This window comes from Phalacrocorax carbo, chromosome 3, assembly GCF_963921805.1.
Source record: "Phalacrocorax carbo chromosome 3, bPhaCar2.1, whole genome shotgun sequence".
NCBI classification, from domain to species: Eukaryota; Metazoa; Chordata; class Aves; order Suliformes; family Phalacrocoracidae; genus Phalacrocorax; species Phalacrocorax carbo.
The window spans coordinates 65,606,174-65,628,103 of NC_087515.1; the positions used below are offsets into that span (position 1 = coordinate 65,606,174).

A 21,930-nucleotide genomic window follows, 5' to 3' on the forward strand; every position below is an offset into this window, starting at 1 on the left:
CCTGCATTGGCGTAGTCAGACTCTCTTGGTCACTATCTCCTTCCAGATTTTCTCTTTTCAACGTGTAAGGGTTATTAATAGAGAATATTAATCCTCAGGGGATAAAAGAATTAGTTTAAAAAGAAGAAGAGATAAGTAATTACAAGAAAGCACATTTGAACCCCTTGGTTCATCAGCAAGTGCGCTGGCCTTGATTAACATGTGTAGTTCTGCCTCCGAGAAACCAGAAGTACATGAATTCCATAGAGGTAGACATGGGAGCTTCCTTCAGAGAAACTCAGTGTACTTTAAATTGTCCAATTTAATTTCAAAGATTTGGATGGGAAGCATGTAGCTTAACTAGGAGGAAGAGGATACCTGTTGTAAATCACCAATGTATAAAGAGGGAATTTTTTCATTATTTTTAAAAATACTTTGTTGAAATACAAAGCTGAAGTTACTATAAACATTATAGCAAAAAAAAAAAAAGGCAGGTATTGGATAGTAAGTGTAGAAGAAATTATATAAGAGAAGAATTTTATAAAGTCATCAAAAATAATGCCTGTGTTGTGTGAAAGAATAACTTGAGTTCTGTAAAAAACAAGATGTGGTTTAATGCTTGTATCTGTTTGTATAAATAATTCTGCTTTTATTTCTTGCAGTTGGACAAATGTGAAAGGCATAATGTGGAAGGCTCTTTGACAAGTTTTTTCCTCTCTTGCTGTTTGTAAATGTTGCAGTGGTTTATAACAATGTGCATCATGCTCCATAGTTACGCCTTGAAACATTTCGTTTAGGAGCCCAATGTCTAACTGCTGTGATAGTCTTAACAAGATCTAAAATTATGTTGTGTGTAAAGGCCTAAGAAGACAGCTGTCCTTCAACTTGGAAATATTTTGTCAATTTCAGTATTATTTGCCTAGATTACTTACAAATTCTTGTACTTCAGAATTATTTTCTTTCTTTTTTAATACCAGTCACTGACAGAAGTAATTTCTATTTATCGTCAGCTTTCAGTGTACTTTTTGTATCTCTGATTATTCGGCAAAGCAATGTCCATCTGTGGGTGTGTGGTAATAAAATAACTATCTTCTGTAAGATAACTGGTATTGGCTCAAACAGCTGTGTTATTTCATTTATATTAAGACATCTGAAAATTAAGTTACAAATAAATGATCTTGGCTGGTGTTTAACAGAACTAGATAGAAATTACTGAAAATCACTTAATAGTGAATATGAATCCTAATTCATTCAGATGTATATGGAAGCACCTACAATAGGTATTTGAACTTGCCGTCCTAGCAAAAAATGGTGATTCTAAAAGCTGTGTTGCTAAAGGCATCTTTTTCTTTAAATTCAAATGTCATGTTTTGTACTAGGGGATTGAAATAGTAGTTTCATTTGCAACATCATAACTTTACTCTGTTTTATCTAGCTATAATTTAGCTGTTTAGCTGTGAGACATTTTTGATTGTGCTAGACATTGGTTTCCATAGTATTCTTTATTTAGAGAATTAGTTCTAATAACTAATTATAATAACAAAAAGGCCCTTCTTTTGATATTCATTATTTTCCCCAGTAATCCTGTCAGCAGGATCTCTCCTTCTGCAACTGGAATTTGAATTTTTTTTTTTCATGTTGAAAGAAAAATAAGATGGTGCTTTTGTTCCAGCTATGTTTCCAGTCCTTTTTACATTCTAATTTCTGCTAACATTTTCATTCAGGCTATTTGCGTGGAAGGCTGAAGGAGGCTTTAAAAGCAGATTATTTATGTATGTGAGCAAGAGTGTCCAGACTCTCATTTTGATTGTTATTGGGATGGAAGTATTCATACCTTTTGTTTAAGGCTAATTTAGGCATTTAATCTGAATGGGTCAGAGAACCAAAAGCAGGAGCCTAAATTCCCTCTTTAGGTAACAGAGAGGTAGCAGCACAGTGTGCAGGGGTGGAGTTGGCAATGTTTGCAATAAACCCCTGATGAGCAAAAAATGTCTTAGAATAAAATATGGTTGAAAATTTTGAAAATAATTTACGTAAATAGTTGATATAGTCTGCAGGTGAACTGCATGTGTTTAACCACAAGAGAGCAGTGTTATACCAGGCCTATGTTGCAAGTCTTTAAAAGTAATTCTGCTTTGTCAGCGATAGGTCTAAGAGCAAAATTTTAATCCCTTTATATTTTTGTCTTTTCAGTGGTATTCACTAAATTGTAGAGTTACATGCTTCTAACCTACCAGTGTTATGGTGAACGATATTTATGTGTATTTGGATTAGTAAAAACTCAACACCAGGCTAGTTTATTCTCTTATTCTCAAAATAAATCTGCTACTTCATTTTCTAGGAGAATAGACAGAAGATTTTATGTGGTGAGTTAGAGAAGAGCTTCATCTGGCAGTACTCTTTTCCTGAAGAATTATCCTCTCATTTCCCACGTTAAATGGGTTCTGGAGAAAATTTCTGTTTGTGGTGCAGTACATGCGTAATGAGCATTGCCATGGAATCACAGGGATTTGTGTAAATAACTTTCAGGTTATACAAGTGAAAATATGCTGCTACTTACTGATTAAAAGTCAAAATGGCTATCTGGCATAAAAATTCACATTCTTCTTTCAGATGAAAGATTATACTCTGCCCCTGTAAGCGTACACATTCTTTGCTCATCACATGTAAACAATGGCTTGAACGAGTTTAGGTGAATTCATAAAGCTGAATAAGTGTATGTTTGCATGGTTGGGCCAAGTTCAACCTTCAGTAATGTTTCTGCATTGTGATCGACTTCATTAAAGTTGCTAGAGTGGAACTAAAGGCAGTATCTAGCTACATACTTTTAAATAAGGAGTATCTTCACCTTGAACTGTGAGAACGTGTATATTTAAGATCTCTATTCTTGCCATCTGTGCTTCCTCTTTAGTACTCTGCATTTTACTTAATGGGGAAAATTAAAGTAGATTGATTGTTCCCACTTCTCTGTTTTACTTTTTAGTTCTTATGCTGTAGCACAGCAGCTGTATTTGCTGGGAGGCAGTTGCCACTGAGCAACAGCTGCTGATATAAAGGAGGAGTAGGAAGAAATTCAAAGTAAGCTTAGTTTTAGTTTCTTCATGTGTTATTATTGCCTGACGTTTGTTTGATGCGTTGTCACTTTCTAGTTTACAGGTTGAAAGTATCTGTCTTGGTTTTTTTCGTAGTGAGAGCTGTAGGAATCTGTGTTAAGAGTTCCAAAATAGCGGTGTGGATCAGTGAGGCTGGTTGTGTGTTCTACTACTGAAGTGAGGTTTTTTTTGTTCTTCAGAATATTGCTCTTTTTTAAAGTGTATTCTGTTGTTTCTTACTTAATTTTGTCTGGCTGGTATTCTAGTCATCTTCTTCCATTATGCTTTTTCTAGTAAGTGTATTGCTTGACTTATATACCATGTTTGACTGTCATCTACTGGGGCGGGCTTGATAAGCCAGGCTGTTTTTGTTATGCTCTTTCCTTGCTTGTGAGGAAGTGTTTCTGAATAGAGGTCAAGCTCAATGTTCTTGTTTTTAATTTGTTAAGTTAGGAGCTGCCGTACCAGCATGTACAGTGGGAAAGTAATCTGAAAATCAGTATTTTGTGATAGTAAAAATAGCTAGTTTGAAGTTGTACTTTATTTGACTCAGGTGAAATGTGGGCTTTATCAACAACCCCTGTTCCTTATCTGCCCAGTTGATCACTCAAATGTTTTTCATCTGGTTGTGTTTGCTTCTTATGTCTTCTATTCCTCTGATACACACTGTCTGCATATATATGAATTATACTAGGGTTTTACTTTCTGCCAGGTTGGGTTTTTTTTGTTTGTTTTCCAAAACTTCTAGCCTTTTCTTTAAGATTTGAAGAGCATACTTTGTATTTAGTATGTTAGAACAATGAGGCTGCTAGAGAGACTGACCTCTACCAAATAACCTGCTCTATGACCTAGTTCATCACTGAGTTAGAATTCTGAGGTCACAAATAAAACAAAGAAATATTAAGATAAGGTGAGCAAAATAAACAGAATTTGGGAGATCCTGCTTCATGCTTTGTAAGCTCTTGGTGCTGTTGCTAGGAGAAGCACATGTTAACAGTTCTCTAAGATAGTAGTTGCCTGGGGAGCCCACAGAAACTTGTGCTATTTCTACACATCTGTACAAACTTACAGACAGTCTTTTTGTTCCCTTACTCCCCTTTTCCTCCCCTCTAGCGTAATAAAAGCCATGGAGAAGGGTTGTTGCATCCCGATCATAGGACTAAGTCCTTTCCTGTTCTCCAGCATACAGGTCTCCCTTACAGTAAAGAGCCAGTAGCTTTGAAGAAAATGTTATGTGGCCAGACCTTGACTGAGCACAATAATTGTGAATAGTTGACCTGATAAGGGTTGAGGATCATGTATATCACACCTGGTCATGGTCACTTTCATTTGGAAGTTACTGCTGTTCCATTGCTTAAACAAGAATCAAAGTCTCACAAATTGCATAGATTTTAGGAAAAGTGGAAAGTGTTTACTTCAAAAAAAAGCAGGTTCACTAATTACTACTAAAGTAATTCTCTAAAGGAGGAGGAAGTTAAACCCTGCTTGCTAGAAAAAAAGTTTTACACTGAGGATAGTTAAGCAATTTGAATCTGCAAATTCTAAAGAAGCTGTCTAAAGGACATATCTGGACATTTATGTTCACTTTGAATAAACCTCAGAGTAATACAGAAATTCAGAAAATTATTGTGGCATCTAAGTTTTCTTTTTAAGAAAAGTGGGGTCAACCAGGTGACTATAGGACAATTAGCATGTATCAATTCTAGGCAAAAAATCCGTATGATAGGATCCTATTGCAGATTTGGAAGTACTTAGGTAATAGGAGTGATCTCATGTGACTTAATTGGAAAATAGAACTTTAAATCATCTTTGACAAAAATAGCTGTAATAGAGTAGTGTAAATTAAAATATAACATTCATATTATCAACAAAGTAGATGTTAAATGGATGTAGAACTGATTAACTGGCAGATAATGGTAATCAATGAAAGGAAGTATTTCTACTAGGGTTATAGAGAATGGTTCTAGGTTAATGCAGTTTCATATTTTTAGTAATGAAATAAGTGATAAAATTTGTGGATAATTAAAAACAGAAATTACATTGAGAGAAACAATGAAGATGGGAATGATGGCACAGAGCCATAATGATAATGCCATAGTAAGTTAGGTCTTCAGAAAGAAAGAATGTTCTAGTGCAGGTAGTTGGAAAACTATAAAGGAGTTTTGTTCAAATTTATAGGTTTTGCTACTGTACTACTTCAGAAACAGAAGACCTGTTTGCAGTGACTTGATTTGTCTGTGAATGCATGAAGAGAAAAAAAGAAAAAGCTACTAAAAGCCTCTTTCTCTGACAGAGAGAAACATAATACTAACCAGTAGCAGGAAGTGAAAACTAGAATAATTTAAATGAGTGTTTCAATAATGAGCATGACATCCACAGTGGGAACTGTTGACTCTTCTTTATTTCTTCTCTGTACTAGAATGCAAAGGTAGTTCCACAGTGAACCAACCATGGAGTGAAACAAAGGAACAAAACCAACAACCCCCCACCCCCTAGCTTCTGATAGCTAGGTGATCAAGGCTTATTAGATGTAAAAGCTCAGGTGTCAGGCATATGAATCAGGTGAAGTTTCTAAGAGATTTTTCTTGGCTGAGTCACCTTTTGACAATGGTGCCTTCCTTCTCTCCCCCTTATATTATTTTCTGCAGAGAAGTTTTGAAGTATGTTTATTTTCTAATGTATTTATCATAGGTTGTATTACAAAGAGATCGGCTCTTACTAAAGATACTTATTTTATGTTTCAAAAGTACTTTTAGTTTCACAGAGGGAGGGAGGACCCTGTGCTACTCTTGAAGGTGCAAACTCCTTGCTGATATTCAGAGCTTTAGGAGGACTCCATACTATCATGGATCTCAGTAAAATTTAAGATGTGCTATGCCAGCTGAAAAATGACATCTGCATTATTATATAAGATGTCGCTGAGAGCAGTATAACACCCACAGGCAGAACTCAAAGCTGTCAAGTAACTCAGAAGTGATGATGTGAACTCTCCCTTTAACGACACTGAGGTACTAGAAAGAAATATCTGCAGTTGCATTGGTAAAGGAGTAAACCCTTTCCTCAAAAACCCAAGCAAAATGTACAGGTTTTTTTAAGGTACTTGGGGTGATCAATTAACTTTCCACAAAACCAAGGAAGTTTAGCTACTTTACCATTAAAGTAACTGCTGTCCTTTCAAATCTAGCTCTGCAGGATCTGTGGTGGTTTTATTCTTGAGCTTTGAAGTAATATGTATCTGTTATTAAATTATTTCTATTGTGAAGACTTGTGGTTGGAGCAGTATTGGTGTCCCCTGTGGGGTCCTGATCTATAGCTAGAGCGCTTCAAAGTGTATCCACAGTGCAAATAAATAAATTCCACCTTTATCTAGCATTTCACATACAATGTGACTGTTGAGCTGTATTAGTCAAAATGCCAGATCATTTTGTTAGCGGTTTATATTTCAAAGCCTGCAAACATGTAGGCCTAAGTAGCGGAACTTTTCAGAAGAAAATGCAGGCTGTTGGTAACATGAAGTTATGTTGCGATATGTTTAGGTCTTGGGCAGATGGAGCATTTGGCAAACAACAACTGAGGTCCACACACTTTTCCTACAGTCCTTCCTAAGCAAAGATTAACAGTAATATTTTAAACTATGAATCCTTAAAATTGGGAAACTGAAATGTATACAATAATCTCATTTTTAAAAAAATTAGGTTTCATACTGTTGTAAAATGTGCTTAATAGAAAGTGTGACAGGAATTGAAGCTGACCTAAGCCTCAGGAAAATGTTTCTCTTGAAATCAAAAATCCAGATTTTATGACAATATAACCTCCATAGTTTTAACTAGGGACAACTCAGAAGTGACCAAGGAAGACCGAAAATAAAAACGGGGTTGTGCCCTTGCATGTAAGTCCTAGCTTCCACTTAACTCAGCATCTTTCTGAGTTGCAGCGAAGTCTCTTAGGCCCCACTCACGACTAGGTGACAGCAAAGCCTCACCAGAACTGTATTTACTTGCTGTGTTCTCCAAGTGAGCTATGAGCTTCTTGCTATGGCTCTCCTACATGAAATACCCTGCAGACTGACCTTTCTCTCTTCCAGCCCAATCCAGAGCATCCTGGAGAAGGAAGAATTCCCTCTTTCTTTTGGGGTGAGGGGGAAGTCACTCTGCTCTTTAAAAGAACATAGCATGCGATTGGGGACATAATAAACACCACACTTTCCCAAAGCAAATTATTTTTTGTCTTGCTTGTGACTAGTTGTTGTCTTCAAGAAGCTGACTGTAAGTAGGTGTGCATGGGGGGGCAAGAGATCTAAGAAGGTAAAAAATGGGGGCTTGATAATCAGTTTTAATCATCTCCAGATGGGACTCCTGACAGGCAGCACAGAAGAATTGTAAGTATCGAGTGCAAAAGGAAGTTGCCTATACAGCTTCTTATCCAGGTTTCTTCACTTTAGTTCACTAATACTTTCAGGTAGTATAATTTATGTGTGCATTATCTTTGTATCTACAATGAAGGTAAATGTAGGAAGTGTATTTGCTATGTTAAAACTTTTGTACACGCCTTTCACCCAAAAGCATTCAATGTGGCAATGTCACTTAGCTGCTTTGAGTAGCTGAAGTACCCATTCAACATCACCGCTGACTTATTTAATTTATGTTTCTTAGTTTGTTTAATATCTCTCTTTACATAGACAGTCTTCAGGTAGCAGCATTGTTGAGGAAGGTTCCCCTTTAATGTGGGAGTCAGGCCAGTTAGCATACACATGTATGTGCATCTTGATTAGGCCTTAGTGCTGATAAAAGGTACTTCAAAGCACATACTGCAAATGGCCACTCCTTAATGTTTCTTGCAGAAAGGGTAGAACTAGTGGTGTTGACTTTTTTGATATATTGAGGGGAAATGTGTTGTGCATAGGTACCGTAGAGGGCAGCGGCAATGTCCTGAAGTACTTGTCATATGCATGGAACCTCACCCCAGCAAAACAGTACATTTTAAATTACTTTAATTCCACTCATGTTTTGGTCTCTCAGTTGATTATACTAAAATATATAGAGAGATTATTTTTTCCTCCTCCCTCTAAAGATTGAATTGAAATGCATTTATCCAATGCAAAACATGAAAGATACAAAAGAGTGGTCTTTGGGACAATATTTTATCTTTCTTGTTGAATCTGTCTCTGAATCTACCATATATTTCAGTACTTCCAATTTTCTTTGGGTTTTGATTGCCTGAAGTGATGAGCCCTGAGTTTGTCTCCAGGTGTTGGTAGGTCCTGCTATAGAAATGACACCAGGCATCAAATACATGTGTAGGTGTAGCTCTAGATTTTTCTTTTTGGTAGCTATATTTCTTTCATAAATATGCTTATGTATGAGCTAAGCTCATAGGAAACATCTGCTGCACATACGAATGAAGACTCCAAATTTGGAATATAATAGCTGCTGACCTGGATGAGTAGGTCATGAAATCATCATTCTAAACTAAAAGCTGATTTAAGTCTTAAAGTATGTTTTCTCCAAGACCATTATTTTAGTAATATTTATTTGTAACCATTAATTTTCTTTTTGTTCATGTAAATGCTCAGTCATCTTTTAAGTTTTGCATTGTGGTTAAAGGTTAATGTATTCTTGTGGCAGCAGTTTCCACATGTATTGCTGTACTTTGTTTTACCTGTGGAAAACAGAAGCTCTCAATCTGCCCAAATGTTCTTTTATTTTTTCTTTAATAGGTGGTACTAATGAAGCTACAGTCTTTTTTTCCCCTGTCTCTCCTTTCTGGAGGTTCTCTGTGATTCAAATTGGTTTCTGCCACCCTTCTTTGTACTTCCCACTCTTGTACTTGCGAATTCTGGAGAGGGGTAATTAGTATGAAATGATGGCATAGAATTTATCTCTGGGTGGTAGGAGAGGCGGAGATAATAGTACAACTCCTCTTTATCCCTGTTTGTATGAATTATAATACTCTATTTTAGTTACAGATTCTTAGGACACCCAGGTCCCCTTCCTAATCTAGTACAATATATTTAGAACCCTGCAGGGTGTAGAACTCAACTCTTCTCTCTAAAGTGTATTACCATAAAATTATCTGACATGAAATTCATCTGCTGCTGTGATACTCGCATCCTTGTGTGTTTAGGTCTACATGGCCCTGTGTAGACACCCAAGGTAGCTTTTAGGAAGTGGTGCTGCTGGTAGCAGAATTCTATTGTCATGGGTGGACCAGCTGCATGTTTAGTAAAACTCTTCCTGAGACCTGAACTAGCCCAGGATACAGTGAGGTGATCCATTGGTTTTAGTGGCAGAGCCAATATAAGCCCTTTCTTCCCTATTCTGTTGTTCAGTTTCTGTCAGTCCCTAAAGAGCTGTTTGAGACTGTACTGTACACAACATCACTGAAAGGTCAAGAGGTGCAGGAGTGGGAACACCACAAGCCTGCCTTGTTTCTAAAACTAGTGTATTCTGTAACTACGCCCATGTTAGCTCGGGGAGGATCGGATTGTGTTGGACATTGGAGAGACCCTGCCTTCCTCACCTTTAGGGAAAAGGAGCGTCTGTCACCTAAATACTTGTTCGTCACATGCATATTTTATTGCCTCTTTTCTTAATGAATAGTTTTATTTCCCAGATTCTCCGCCTGAGCTTTAAAATCACAGTTAAGTCTTTGGCCAGGTCAAAAAAAAATCCATATTATTAATTTTTCTTTTGCTGTGAAGTTCAGCGATCCATTTCAACATGCTAGTCTCCTTTATTTGTTTTGAAGTATTAAACATCAGCATCTGTACAGACAGTGCCTGTGCAGAGTAGGAAAATGTATTGACTTAGCTGTTCTTGAAAATAACACTGCTAAATCCATTGTGGAAAATTGTGAGTGGTTTTCCAATGCTACCTATGTAAAACTTCTCCTGGAGAAACCATCACAACTCCATCCATGTATAGGACAGATCCCTATGGGGATTCCGTCTAGAATCTATTCTGCAATTCAGCTTGCATTCAGGGCACGCATGAAAACACTTCTTGTTATGATTCTGGAGTGTGGGTTTTTTTATTTTAAGAAAGTGAATTTAAAATATTGGCTAAATAACACTGAAATATAATCTATTTCCATGTCCTATATTCAGTCCAATTGTAGCATTTGCTCTGCACAAACTATGTGAGTGTTGTTACTGAAGACTTTGAGGTACAAATAAATTCTGGCTTTAGAAGTGTATAAAGTCAAGAAGAGTCCCTGCAGTGGCAAAAGTCCATCAACGATGACAGGTATTTCTCACTTAGAAATATTTATCAGTGTAGAATGTCAGTATTTCCCATATTTTCAATTAAACTTCACAAGCCTCTGTCATATTGCACATATGTATAACATTGTCTGCAACTGAGAAATTAGAAAAACGGAGATTAAAACTGACCAGTGACACTAAGAAGAACTAGTTACTGGAGCCAAAACAATAGTAAAAGACAACTCCCTCCTCTTTAAATACTTAAACAGGGAAACAATTTCCCTGGGGTTTGAAAATGCTTCTACTATATGCTTAGGAGAAAGATATGGAAATACTTTCCTTGCTGGTATCTCCATTTAAATTCCTACAGCAACACTAAGGGTAAATTTAGAGAAAAGTTCACAGAAACAGTGCAGTAGGAAAGTGATTACTTTGTTGGTAGGAAGGAGAGGCAGTGGGAGGATGGATGCAGCAGGGCTTTTGCTGTCTTGTCAAACCAGAATGTCTTCTGACAAACTGAGGAGATGCTTTCAATCAACTGGCTCTACCAAAGAACTTTGGACACTTCAGTCTTTTTTTTTTTTTTTTAATTTTTTTTATTAGTTGTCATTCTTTGACATGATGAATACTTACAGCAGTATGTTAAAAAAGATACAGTTAAGTCTCTTGGCATCACTGCATAGCAGTCACAGCATTTTCACACAATCTAGTGCTTCCTCTCAGAATGATGCATATGGCATATATACGCACATATGGGGGCTGATTCTTGGTCCCAGTGAAGTCGGTGGGACCAGTGTTTGGCCCATAGAGTTGTATAAGATATGTGAATATGTATATATAAAATGCTTTACAATAAACATGACATATACAATCTTGAATTCAAAGATAAGCAGAATATATTTTACATCCAAGTCAAACTTATGCTCTGCACTTAAAGTTTATGTACCTAAAATATTGGATGGATTATAGAAACAAATAATAAAATAACAGTTTGCACCGATCAACGTAATTTGGATACATATTCATGGCATGGAGCTTGCCTTGGGGTTTTGTTTGTGTTTTGGGGTGGCTCTTTTTTTTGATTTGCAGGATTTTAATTCAAATCTAAGTATTGACTTCTGTGGGCCATGAGCAGGGGATGGTGGCATCAGGAGGGCAATGGGAGTACTTTATGGAAAACTCAGCTGAGTGACTTAAAATATAAGGCTATAAATGATGGCTGGTACCCTGACTGATGCCTGAAAATAAAGTTATAACTACTTGAGTGTTCCTCCTTTCTGAGGAGAGTCCATTTGGAAGGGCTAGTATGCGTTCTGTCTCTGTTTTGTTGGAAACTTTTAATAGAAATTTCAACCACAGATTGGAAAAGCTGGTGAGACAGCTCTGCAGTGTGAAAATGGGCTTATCTCATTTACTGCGGTAGCAGCCTTCTCACCAATCCTTTGGGGAGACTTTGATTTTCTTCCTAAAAACCAATAGGTTATACAAAAATAATTGACCCATGTCGTAGATTAGATTAGAACTGCAGACCATGTGGGTTTTTTGCTCCATAGGGTCTACTTAATCTCAGCTACTCCTTTCTCTGTTTCTATATGTCAAAGGCACGCATTTTCAATAGTCCTTTTTTACACCTTTTGGCTGGTGGCTGGAACGTTGGCCTTTAAAAACCCAAAGGTAGGTAAAAAATCTTTACTTAATGGAAATGCATATGTATGCATTATTTTAACCAGTCTAAAAGTTTCACTTATCACCACTTTCTTTTATTATTGTTGTTATTTATAGAGAATTTGCCTTTTTGAAGGTATGAAATCTGCATTTAAAGAAACTAGGTTTTAATCAATTGAAGGTTTTAATCAAATGAATTGTATTTTGGGGGCATAAAAGCATTTTAAGCTCCTGCTTGTAGCAGTTTTCTGCTTCTTTCCTTATATGAAAAACCTAACTCAGTTTTAAAACTTCAGAAGCTTTCAGCTGCACTGGCCCAATAAGAATGAAAAATAATTTACAAGGGCTTTCTGTAAAGTGGCTAATAGGGCTAACAAGACAAAAATCTGCATTATCTGCAAAGATGTTTTTCTGTTCTGTGCATCTAGCATTCTGTTGGCATCCTGGGGAGAAGTCCCAGTGCAGACAGAAATGTCTTCCAAACTAGGTAATACCAAACATGTAGCACTGGTGCTGCTGGATGGGCTGTATCGGGTATGGGTGGCTGCTTCTATGGGAAATCAAATGGTAGCAGTTTGCATTACAGACCCCAGTGAATCTGGCTTCCGGGTATCTGCTGCCAGAGCCTAACTTTTCAGTGAGCTTTTGTCTAGAGGACCTGAGGCAAACCAGGCCAGACCCAGCCTTGTGTAACGGTTTTGCCCATGAGTACAGAAGCATTTCTGGAGCCACCCTGAACCTTTTTCAAGCATTGTTTCTTTAGACAAGGTGATTGAAATCTAGCAAGTGTGTTCAGTGCACCAAAAACCACCACAACCTGTTCATTTTAAGAGCAGCTTTTCAAAGTTGGGAAGTTTTAACTTGGTAAGAGCAGACTTGTAAGGGACGCTGTAGGCTCTAATCACAGAAAAGATCTTGGTTTTATTGTAGCTATAGCAGAATTTGATTTGTACCTAAGCTTTCCTGTTGGACCTATTTTCTGAAAGCTCCTCAGAAACAGTTCAACAATGTATCTGTCAGGAGCTTTTTATGCTGCTAGACACCAGGTTTGTTTAAGTAAACTTCAGAACATTTTTAAAAAATTCTTTGAACTAGATGGAAAATGGCTTTGATTTCTTAGTAAAAAGACAAAACAAGGGAAATTACATCCTTTTGTATGTACTTAAGTGCTTCAAGGCAGCACATTACAGAGCTCATGTAATGTGCTAATAATTGTCCTAAATCCGTCAGGAGAAGGAAAGATACACCTAAAGAGCTGCAAAGTGGTGATGCTTCCACTCCCACCATCAGGTGGTTAAAAAGATGTTTATGTCCTGTAGTTAGAAATAATTTTATTCTGCTACAACTCTCTCTCTTTGCTTTGTTATGGTACTTCTAATACATGAGTCCCACTTAGAAGAGGGAGGAAGAATGTTTTATACTGCTTATAGCTTACAGAACAGTAGAGGAGAAGAAAACCACCATTCTCAGGATGCTTTGTGTTCTCATAGGGATTTCCACCTTCCTGCTTCACCGGGTTTCAGTCTCTTTCTCTGAGGATACATATCCAATTAATTAGTAGAGTAAAACATCCTTTACTAAAACTTATGCTTTTTCTTTTCATTTAAATGTATTAGTCACCTGATCAGCATGAACAATTTGTCTGATCAAATCAATATTCCCTGTAATTAAGAAAAATTCTATTTTATCTCCCCTTGCGCTTTTGTGAGTAAATGTTCTCCTTCTGAAACACCAACTTAAATTGCTCTTTCTTTGCTGGCCTCTCCAAGGCATTCATGCCCAAACATGATTATATGGCCAGAGCTGCTAGCTCTTTTGGAAAACAGCTGTATAGGTTTGATGTACTGGGGGTTTGCAACAGCACTGTACTTCACCCAAATGCAGTTAATTTTTCTGAGGGCAGCAGGGAAGGGGACAATCACTTTGGTGCAATGCAGTAGTGTCCGGGAATACAATCTCATCGAAATGATGGAACCTTAAGTAAAGTTTTATAAAGACTATCCAAACTGAGGTTGTTTATGGCATAGATAAGGCCATGCATCTTTCACAAACACGACACCATAGAAAATCCCTCAGCCACTATGGCAGTTAAGAGGATTTTTCTTAACAGTCTGACTATAATGCTTTTTTTTTTTTTTCCTTCATTGAATGAGACTGATCTAAAAGTCAGTTAAAGGTTTTTGTTGGTGGGGTTTTTTTTCAATTAAAAGAAAAAAACAAATGCATTTCGATGCTGGCTAAGGAGGGAATGTGGGGAAAAAATCAGCTACACTGCAACATCACTCGAGAAAACAACTGGATTCCAGAACTATTAGAATGTCGTGCTCTGTAGATCACTAAGCTATTTAATAAAAAATTCACACTCTCGAATAAATGGTAGTCATTGAACTGTCAAATTATGTGGTGTTGCTGTGGGTTTTAGGCTTTTTTGAACTTAAACTTCAGGCTCTGTGAAGCATTTGCCTAGACCGAATGTGCAAGGTGCCATGGATTAACAACACGGACCCATATGGAATGTGTTTGAAGTTTTCAAGAAGTTATCCTGCCAGACTTCATTCCTTAGTGACCCTTGATACACCTTGGATAGTGGAAAGGCAGTTCATAATCATATCTTGTGATCACATGATTTTGGCAGCTATCAGAAGATGAAGGATGCTAAAAGTTAAGGCTTTTATCCACAAACAATGGTGTATATTAATAAACTCTATACCATATTTACAAATGCTTTCTCTTGTATTAAAACTAACAGTATTCTGTTCACAGTGCCAATGTTTTTACAGGTAGCAATCCCACAGTACTCCAGTATTTTGGCATGGGAATCAGTAGCGCTTTGTATTTACAGAAAATGTACACATATGAATATAAACATGTTACTTGAAACAGTACTCAAAAGATAGATCTGTTCATGTTTCAAAGGTTTAGACTGTACAACACCTTCCCTTTTGTTTGCGAGGGAATACTCTTCCTTGCAATGAGAAGATGCCCGTCTTTTATCCAAAGTGGCATAAAAATGATTACCAAAATGAGCCTTGTTACACTGGAGTTGTGTATACGGACAGTAATTCAGTCCAAGGTTTACAGATCTGTTGTTTACTGCACAGAATACAAAAGTTAAAAAGGTTTTTAATTACTAAAATAATAACCAGACTCTCTTTGCCCTCTGTGAGCACTGTCTTACTCAGCCAGTGTCCTCTGGATGCTGAAGATGCTGGTGGTTTAATGTGCAGCCCAGCTGCCAGCCTGGAAAGCATATGGCGCTCTGGGCCTATATACATATGTCACAGTATGACTTGTGGTAAATGAATATACAACCAAGAGTGCCTCTGTCTCCCCTGTTCTCTCAGTAATCCTCCCTGCGTCACGGCAGCCGTAACCGGCCTGACTTCAGTACTGCTGACTGGGACTCTGCATTCAGGCAGTTCATGATCAGAAGTGATGAATGGCATCGGGCATGCGCAGAATGAAGAGAGGGGAGAGGAGCATGAAGGAGATCTGGAAAGGAACCCAGCAGAACCACGGGCTTGCTCGTGAGGACCCTTACAGCTTCTGCTTTGCCATTTCTTCCCTTTCCATGGTCTTGACAAGAGGCTCCTAGCTCCCCGGCATTTTGTTTGCTGCTGTGATCAAGAAAGAGATAGCAGTGCTATAAGGAAAAGTGCAAAGCTGCCACTAAGGAGTCTCTTCTTCATTTAAAGTCTGTTCTTGGCTGCCAGTCACTTGACCTGAGTGGTCATTGCTCCTACTACTGCTGTGTTGCTTGTGGAGCAAACTCCTCCACTTGGCCTTGTTCCTCCTGAGATGGTTTAGCATATTTCCAGATAGGGGGGTATCGCCTGTAAACTGGGCCCACCTCTCAAAGAGTGGCTCTACGATGTACGTCATGAACCCTGGGGAAACACACAAAGGACAGCAGGTGAGGAACAAATCCATTCTACGAGTGCATTACCCCATAGAGTGCTTCCAGAGAATCCAGCAATATAAGTGGCAAAAACCCTGATGCGAAGTAACAATAACACCTCAAGCAGCCATCAGCTCCTTTTGAAATGCACAGCTTTTGACCAGCACATATGACAAGACGTGGCTCTATCTGCGTGTGTAACAGTGAAACCTGTGAGAGAGAGCATCCTTCTCTGTATAATCACGTGTTGGCTGTGGTTTTTCTCCACAGATACTAGAATGACCCTTTTTTCCCCATGCAATGATTCCTTTGCCTTTGTATTATCTTGCTTGGATAGGTTTGTTTTTGAACATTTTGATTTAGAATGTGAATTGTGACTCTTATGGTACCTCCAGTTCTTACTGTTAAAACAACTAGATTGGGGGCAGGGGTGGAAGAGTTTCTCTTTGAGCTTGTGCCATACTGAGATAAACATGGAGAGAAGAGAATGAAACTAATACTTACCGATCTGTATGCTTGGTATTGTATCCTTCTGCTGATTGCACAGGGGGCTTATTTCCAGTTCAAATTTTTGTTCCAGGTCACCTGCAAAAAACAAAAAAAAAACACCAAAAAAAAAAAAAAGAAAATAATTTGCTGCCACTTATATCTCTTCTCCATACCTATGTCAGACTCTTACAGTGACTGCAACTGTGTGGATCTGAGCAGCTAGAATCTTGCACCAATGACGATCATTTAAATGTCTAAATACCTCAGTTTTTTGGACTTTGTTTTAGGTATCAGAGAAACTGAGTATGCATATGAAGAAAAATCTCTCTAAGGAAAGGTGACTTTCAAATGAACATTAAATCTGAGCACTCTGATTTAAGGTCTGAGGACCTTAATTTTTAAAATAGATTCTCTCACATAAAAGGTTTTTAGATATTCTAGTTCATTTACTCAGCATTCAAATGTCTTCCTACGAGAAGAATGCAGAATATATACTTTAGAAGAAATGCATCTCCATTACTACTGCAGTGTGAGCTGATACTGTTTGCTTGTGGAAGTTGCTGTTGAAGGGCAGCATGATGGAGCCCGGCAGTCCGCAGCTGTGTCTGGCTGTGCTAATGAACTAATAAGGGCCTGAGCATGGGCTCCGGCAACATATGTTCATGTGTCAAGAGCTATGGAATTAATGTCATAAATATGGTGACGAAATTAAAAATTGGTCCTATAATTGCGGTGTAGCTGGGTATCAGGGCCATGCCGGTGCTGCTGCACTGAACTCACACCACTAATGCCCTGGGCGGTCCAGGAAGTTCCCAGAGTCATCTGCACAGGACTGACTCGAGACAGCAGACAGACCTGAAATGAAGGGGTTGACCAAACTCCTAGCCACCTCCATAGCACGGTATTTGACTAATTGGAGCAGGAGGTCTCCAGGTGTGAATCTGGACTGCCCTGAAGACTCCTTCAAGGCAGCTCCTGCTGTGACTGGCCCCAGGGTCTGATTCAAATTGTTGAAGAACACCCTGAGTGGGGGATCGGCTTGCCCCAGATGCCACCTCAGACTGCTACTGCTGCAGAATTGACCAAACTGGGCATTGAGAAGATGTTTATAAACAGTCAGTAAAAACTATTCCTGCAGATGGAGAAATGGTCACATGAGACAGTCTCCTGTACATAGGTACGACAGGAGATGTTTTTTATGTAGCTGAAGGTAACAAATAGCAACGATCGTGTGTATGCTGGAGTGGTCATAGGGGACCACAGGCCAGCTGGATATAATACTTCAGCAGAAAAACAGCTCAGGGAGTCTCATTTGCCTGTTGCCACCCAGACAGCAACCACCTGTCCTGCTGGAGAGACTGCATTTCCCCATGCAATCAGTACACCATGCAGAGATTGCTGTAAAGGAGATAAGTGGGTTTTTTTGGTTTGGTCTTTATTTTTTTTTTTAAACAAACACTCTGTCTGTGAGTGCAACACGCTCATCCTCTGCGATTTTTAGCCTTCTCTGAGCTGCTGCCAGGGTAAAGTCTTGGTTACTGCATGAAGTACAGACCCTTTCCTACCTACAGTATGGGAGGGAAGGGAGACTAGCTGTGTGCAAGCTAAAGCTGCACGCGTGCCCTCAGGCAATAATACTTTGTCCATATTTGATTTACTAATAAGGATGCAGTGATGGTGGTTACAAGAAACATTCCCATAAATAAGACTGACCTGCTAGATCAGACAAAACGTTGTATTCAACCCAAAAATAATAATTTTGCTTTAAATCCACTCTTTTAAAAAAAGTTATTTTCTCTCCACTAACAGAATGTTTTGACTTAAAGGCTATTGTGCCACTCGGGCTCTATAGCCCCATATAAAACACTGTGTGCATTTTTAAGCCTTGTTATTCTTCTCTCTGCAGCATACAATGGCTTCTTAAATGGGAGGGGAATATTTTCAGTTTTAATTAGATATTTACAAAATACCAGGGAATTTTTTTTAGTGCCACAAACAATCAAAAGGAACAATTCAGAAAGACTGAGACAAAAATAACAGTTTGTCATTCTTCCAAATGTGTGATTTGTCTGTCCTCTTCTTCCCCTCTACCCCCTCCATAAATCTTTGACCGAAAAACCAGTGATGTCCCCTCTGCAGGTGTTCTGGGTTCAAAATGGTTGACCTGCCTGGCTTGAAGTGTTTTAACATCGTATCTTTGACAAGTCATTGAATTGACAAAAATAAGATTCTCCTTTGCCTGGTAAGAACTGAAAGGATGGTCACTTTTCATATGTTTCAAGTTGCTACAAAAGTAACTGCATGAATTAATTGCTGAGAACTTTCACGCTGGGGAAAACCCTCCAAGCAATTTTAAAACCTCACCAGAGAAACTGATCATTAATGTTACTTAAACATTAGCCATTTTCTTGAACCTTGTTTCTTGCTAGTTCCAGTTCTAGAAAAACAAAGAGAGTTGCATTATTTACCTTGTGTTTCTATTTGACTTTTAAAATGCCCATTTGAGAACAAGTTGAAGTATTTTTCTAGGAAAGGTGCAGCTTAGGAGCTGCTGTAGGCATCAGGTGCTCCCTGAAATGTACCTGAGTTGTATATTTTATTTGGTAATAGCTGTAGTGTAGATGCACCAGATGACTGGAAGATCAAGATCTGAGTCAATTAAAATGGCATTAGAAATGTTTGTTACAAAAATGTTCAAACTTGGTATGCATTCCAGAGGAAGATTAAATAAGGCACAAATTGTGGTATTATCTGCCTCATCTATAGTTAAAAATCAAAACATGAGAGATGTGGTTTTCAAATGCTAAACAAAAAGTAGCTGCAAGCCCCAGCATTGTGTGTAAAGGGGTAGAGAGGTCTACAGTAACATTTGGAAGTGATAACGGTATCTAAATACATGCTATTTAATATTGGGTTTTTTATCACCAGAATTATACAGTTAACATGGACAATCAGACCACAGTTCCTGTATATTCTTGCAAAAGAAATGCTCTTTTTCTCCCTGTTATAATTCTAATGGGTCTCATATGCTCCAGTGTCCCTTTTCAGAGGTATATTTCAGATGTTATACTAATAAATCTTGAGTCTTGGGGAAAAAGCTTACCTTTATGAGAGTTGAGAGTGCTGTCTTTCTGAGCACGGTCCCTCAATACACTAGACGTGAGGTATCGCACAACTGGGGCCCTGTCCTCATGAGTTGGATATTGATTATGCCTTGACTGTACATCCGACTAAATAAACCTGTATCTGACAAGTTGCTTATATCACTTCAAAAGCATCGAAGTTAACGACATTTCAGCAGCTTAAACTGACATTGGCTGAAAATTAACTTGCTGACCTATTTGTCCTTGTTAGGGACTGACTGTACCAGGTACCAGCTTGAATGTGGCTTAATTCTGCAGTGCAAAATTTTGAACAAATTGAGAACTTCATTGTGTGCTCTTCCAGTGTTTGTACCACTTGCCGTCAGCCCTCAGGATGCTCCAAACAAAGAATCTAGCAGTGATTAAACTCTGCTGCACCCTGTGTTGTAGCACAGCATGACCTTGCCTATGCAGATAGAGCCAAATGGTGTAATTACTGCGTTTCAAAAAAAACCCTGCCTGACTGCACACTCTGCAGGGGTTTGAAAACATTTGCAATAGGTCCTAGCCGAGCTTTGTCTTGCCTGCTTTGGCCCTTTCAACAGCATGCTGGGAAGCGTGTTTGAACCCTTTCTCTGCATTTGTAGGCAGAAGAATGTGTCATATTTGGGAAACAGCGAGGATAAGGCTCCCATTGGAGTTGTAATGGGAGCGTGAAAAGTGAGATAAAACACAGTGGACAGTGGTAAGATTTTGGTGCGATGTAGCTCTGGTGCCATTCCAGCTCACAAGAGCTAATGGTGACTGCAGGGTTCTCAGAGAAGAATCCAGCCATGGGCTCTCCAGCCAAATTCAAGTGCCGAGGCACAGCAGAGCCCTCCCTTCTGCCTGACGCTGCTACAGGAGCAGTGAGGGCAAAGCAATACTTGCTGCTCTTCTAACCCCTTCCCACTTCTCAAATGATGCAGAGTATCTCTTCAACAGCTCGTTCTCAAGGGAGACTTCAAGGCAACCTGGGTAGGCTGAATGCTACCTCTGTCTTGCCACACAAAAAGCCCGGAAGGCAGAGGCGAAAGGGGACCGCCGCGCGCGAAGGGACTGACCTTGCCGGTAAAACTCTTCACAGACCCGTTCGCTCCACTGTTTGCTCAGATCCCAGAGCCGGCAAGGGTTGCAAATGTCAGCACACTTGAGTGCAATCTGAAAGCAAAGAAGAAAAGCAGCGGTGAGAAAAGAAATTATTGTCTACCAGTGCTTCAGCAGCAAATCTGCAGCCATGAAACTCCCAGGCCTCACCAGCGATGTTGGGAAGGGTTAAGATCACCTTTCAGAGGCTCAGCCTCACCCAAATATGCCTTTTGAGGAAAGATAATTTATTTAAGCTGCAAACAAAACTTTCATTCTGTCCTCTGCTTTACCATAGTGAGAACAAGAGGTGGGCCAAATTCCAAGGCTGCAAAGTCTTTTGGATATTCCTTGCAAGGAGTAAGCCAACAAAAGCCTCAGGCTGGCTCCTGCTGACTGCCTGGCTCTGCATCCGTGGCTGATGACAAGGAAGGGAAGAGCCAAGCTGGTGTAAGACTGGGCACCATTTCTCTGTGGTCTCAGTGAGTGACCTTGCATCTCACTTCAATTACACTTCATCTTAATGTCTGCATATTTTTGTTTACAAAGCTAAGCACAGGGCTCTCCACATTGCCCCTGGCTTGGTTTCACTTTAGTTAACTAGTACTTTTAAGTGCTTTGCAGGGGAATGAGTACAGGAGGGCAAGAGGTTTTTAAAATCAAGTAATTGCTTCAGAAAAGTAAACCATGTAATAGTCTGTCTGTCTTACTGCCTTGGAACAAGATGTCATGTGCCTCATTTCTTCACAGATTGAACACAGTCAGTTAGCCTGACAGAGGTCAGAAATCATTCTGGCACCCAGGAGGAAACCAGAAATATTTCCTGTACAAGTTCAGACCTGTGAACTGGAGGAGGGAAGTCTCCAAGTCGCTCTTCTCTCTAGATTAAATTCATTAGCCTTAATGTTACTGTCTATTACAAGGACCTTTCAAACATTCTTTAGCTTATCCTGATCAATCAAGACTTCTTGAATTTTTCTTTTCTTCTTCCACAGCTAATCCACCAGATAAATAAATCTCCCCATGTCTGTGCCCTGGTTCCTATCTTCAAGAAAGCGCACAAGAAACTTTTTGCCATCGTTGAGATCTGTAATCCCTCTGCATTTGGCATTTGCACAACTTTCTTGCCTAATCTGTCCAGAAATACGATAAGCCCATCACCCTGCCCTGCATGGTCCATGCAGGAATCTGACAGAAGACCATATTTGATTAAGAATAGGCAAGCAGATTACAACAGTTCCCACGCTGGTGGAGGGGGAAGAATTAAGAGATCAGCACTTCTTTCCTTGCAACTGTCACCTTTCCTGTAACCTTGACAAAGTGATAACATGTAGATGTTTGTTTTATTGATGATAACAATTACTTAAACTCCTTTATGTATTTAAGAGTGCAATTGAT

At 38.9% G+C, this 21,930-nt stretch overlaps 2 protein-coding genes across 5 annotated transcripts in view; one reads left to right on the forward strand and one right to left on the reverse strand.

The window, feature by feature from the left end:
* The window catches only part of MTFR2 (mitochondrial fission regulator 2), a 36,468-nt gene extending 21,101 nt beyond the window's left edge, over positions 1-15,367 (forward strand). The window contains exon 10 of one of the 2 annotated variants that reach the window (XM_064447222.1): positions 15,282-15,367. The gene's annotated coding sequence lies outside the window, so the exon portion shown is untranslated. Of the gene's footprint in view, positions 1-641; positions 1,083-15,281 lie in introns of those variants that run through there. The other variant, XM_064447223.1, reaches the window with a different exon arrangement.
* PDE7B (phosphodiesterase 7B) overlaps positions 11,345-21,930 on the reverse strand; it is a 176,329-nt gene continuing 165,743 nt past the window's right edge. For all 3 annotated transcript variants that reach the window (XM_064447219.1, XM_064447217.1, XM_064447220.1), the window contains 3 exons: positions 20,511-20,607; positions 16,340-16,420; positions 11,345-15,824 (listed from right to left, as the gene is read on the reverse strand). In XM_064447219.1, the coding sequence (XP_064303289.1) occupies positions 15,607-15,824; positions 16,340-16,420; positions 20,511-20,607 (396 nt within the window). In that variant the 3' untranslated portion in view covers positions 11,345-15,606. The remainder of the gene's footprint in view (positions 15,825-16,339; positions 16,421-20,510; positions 20,608-21,930) is intronic.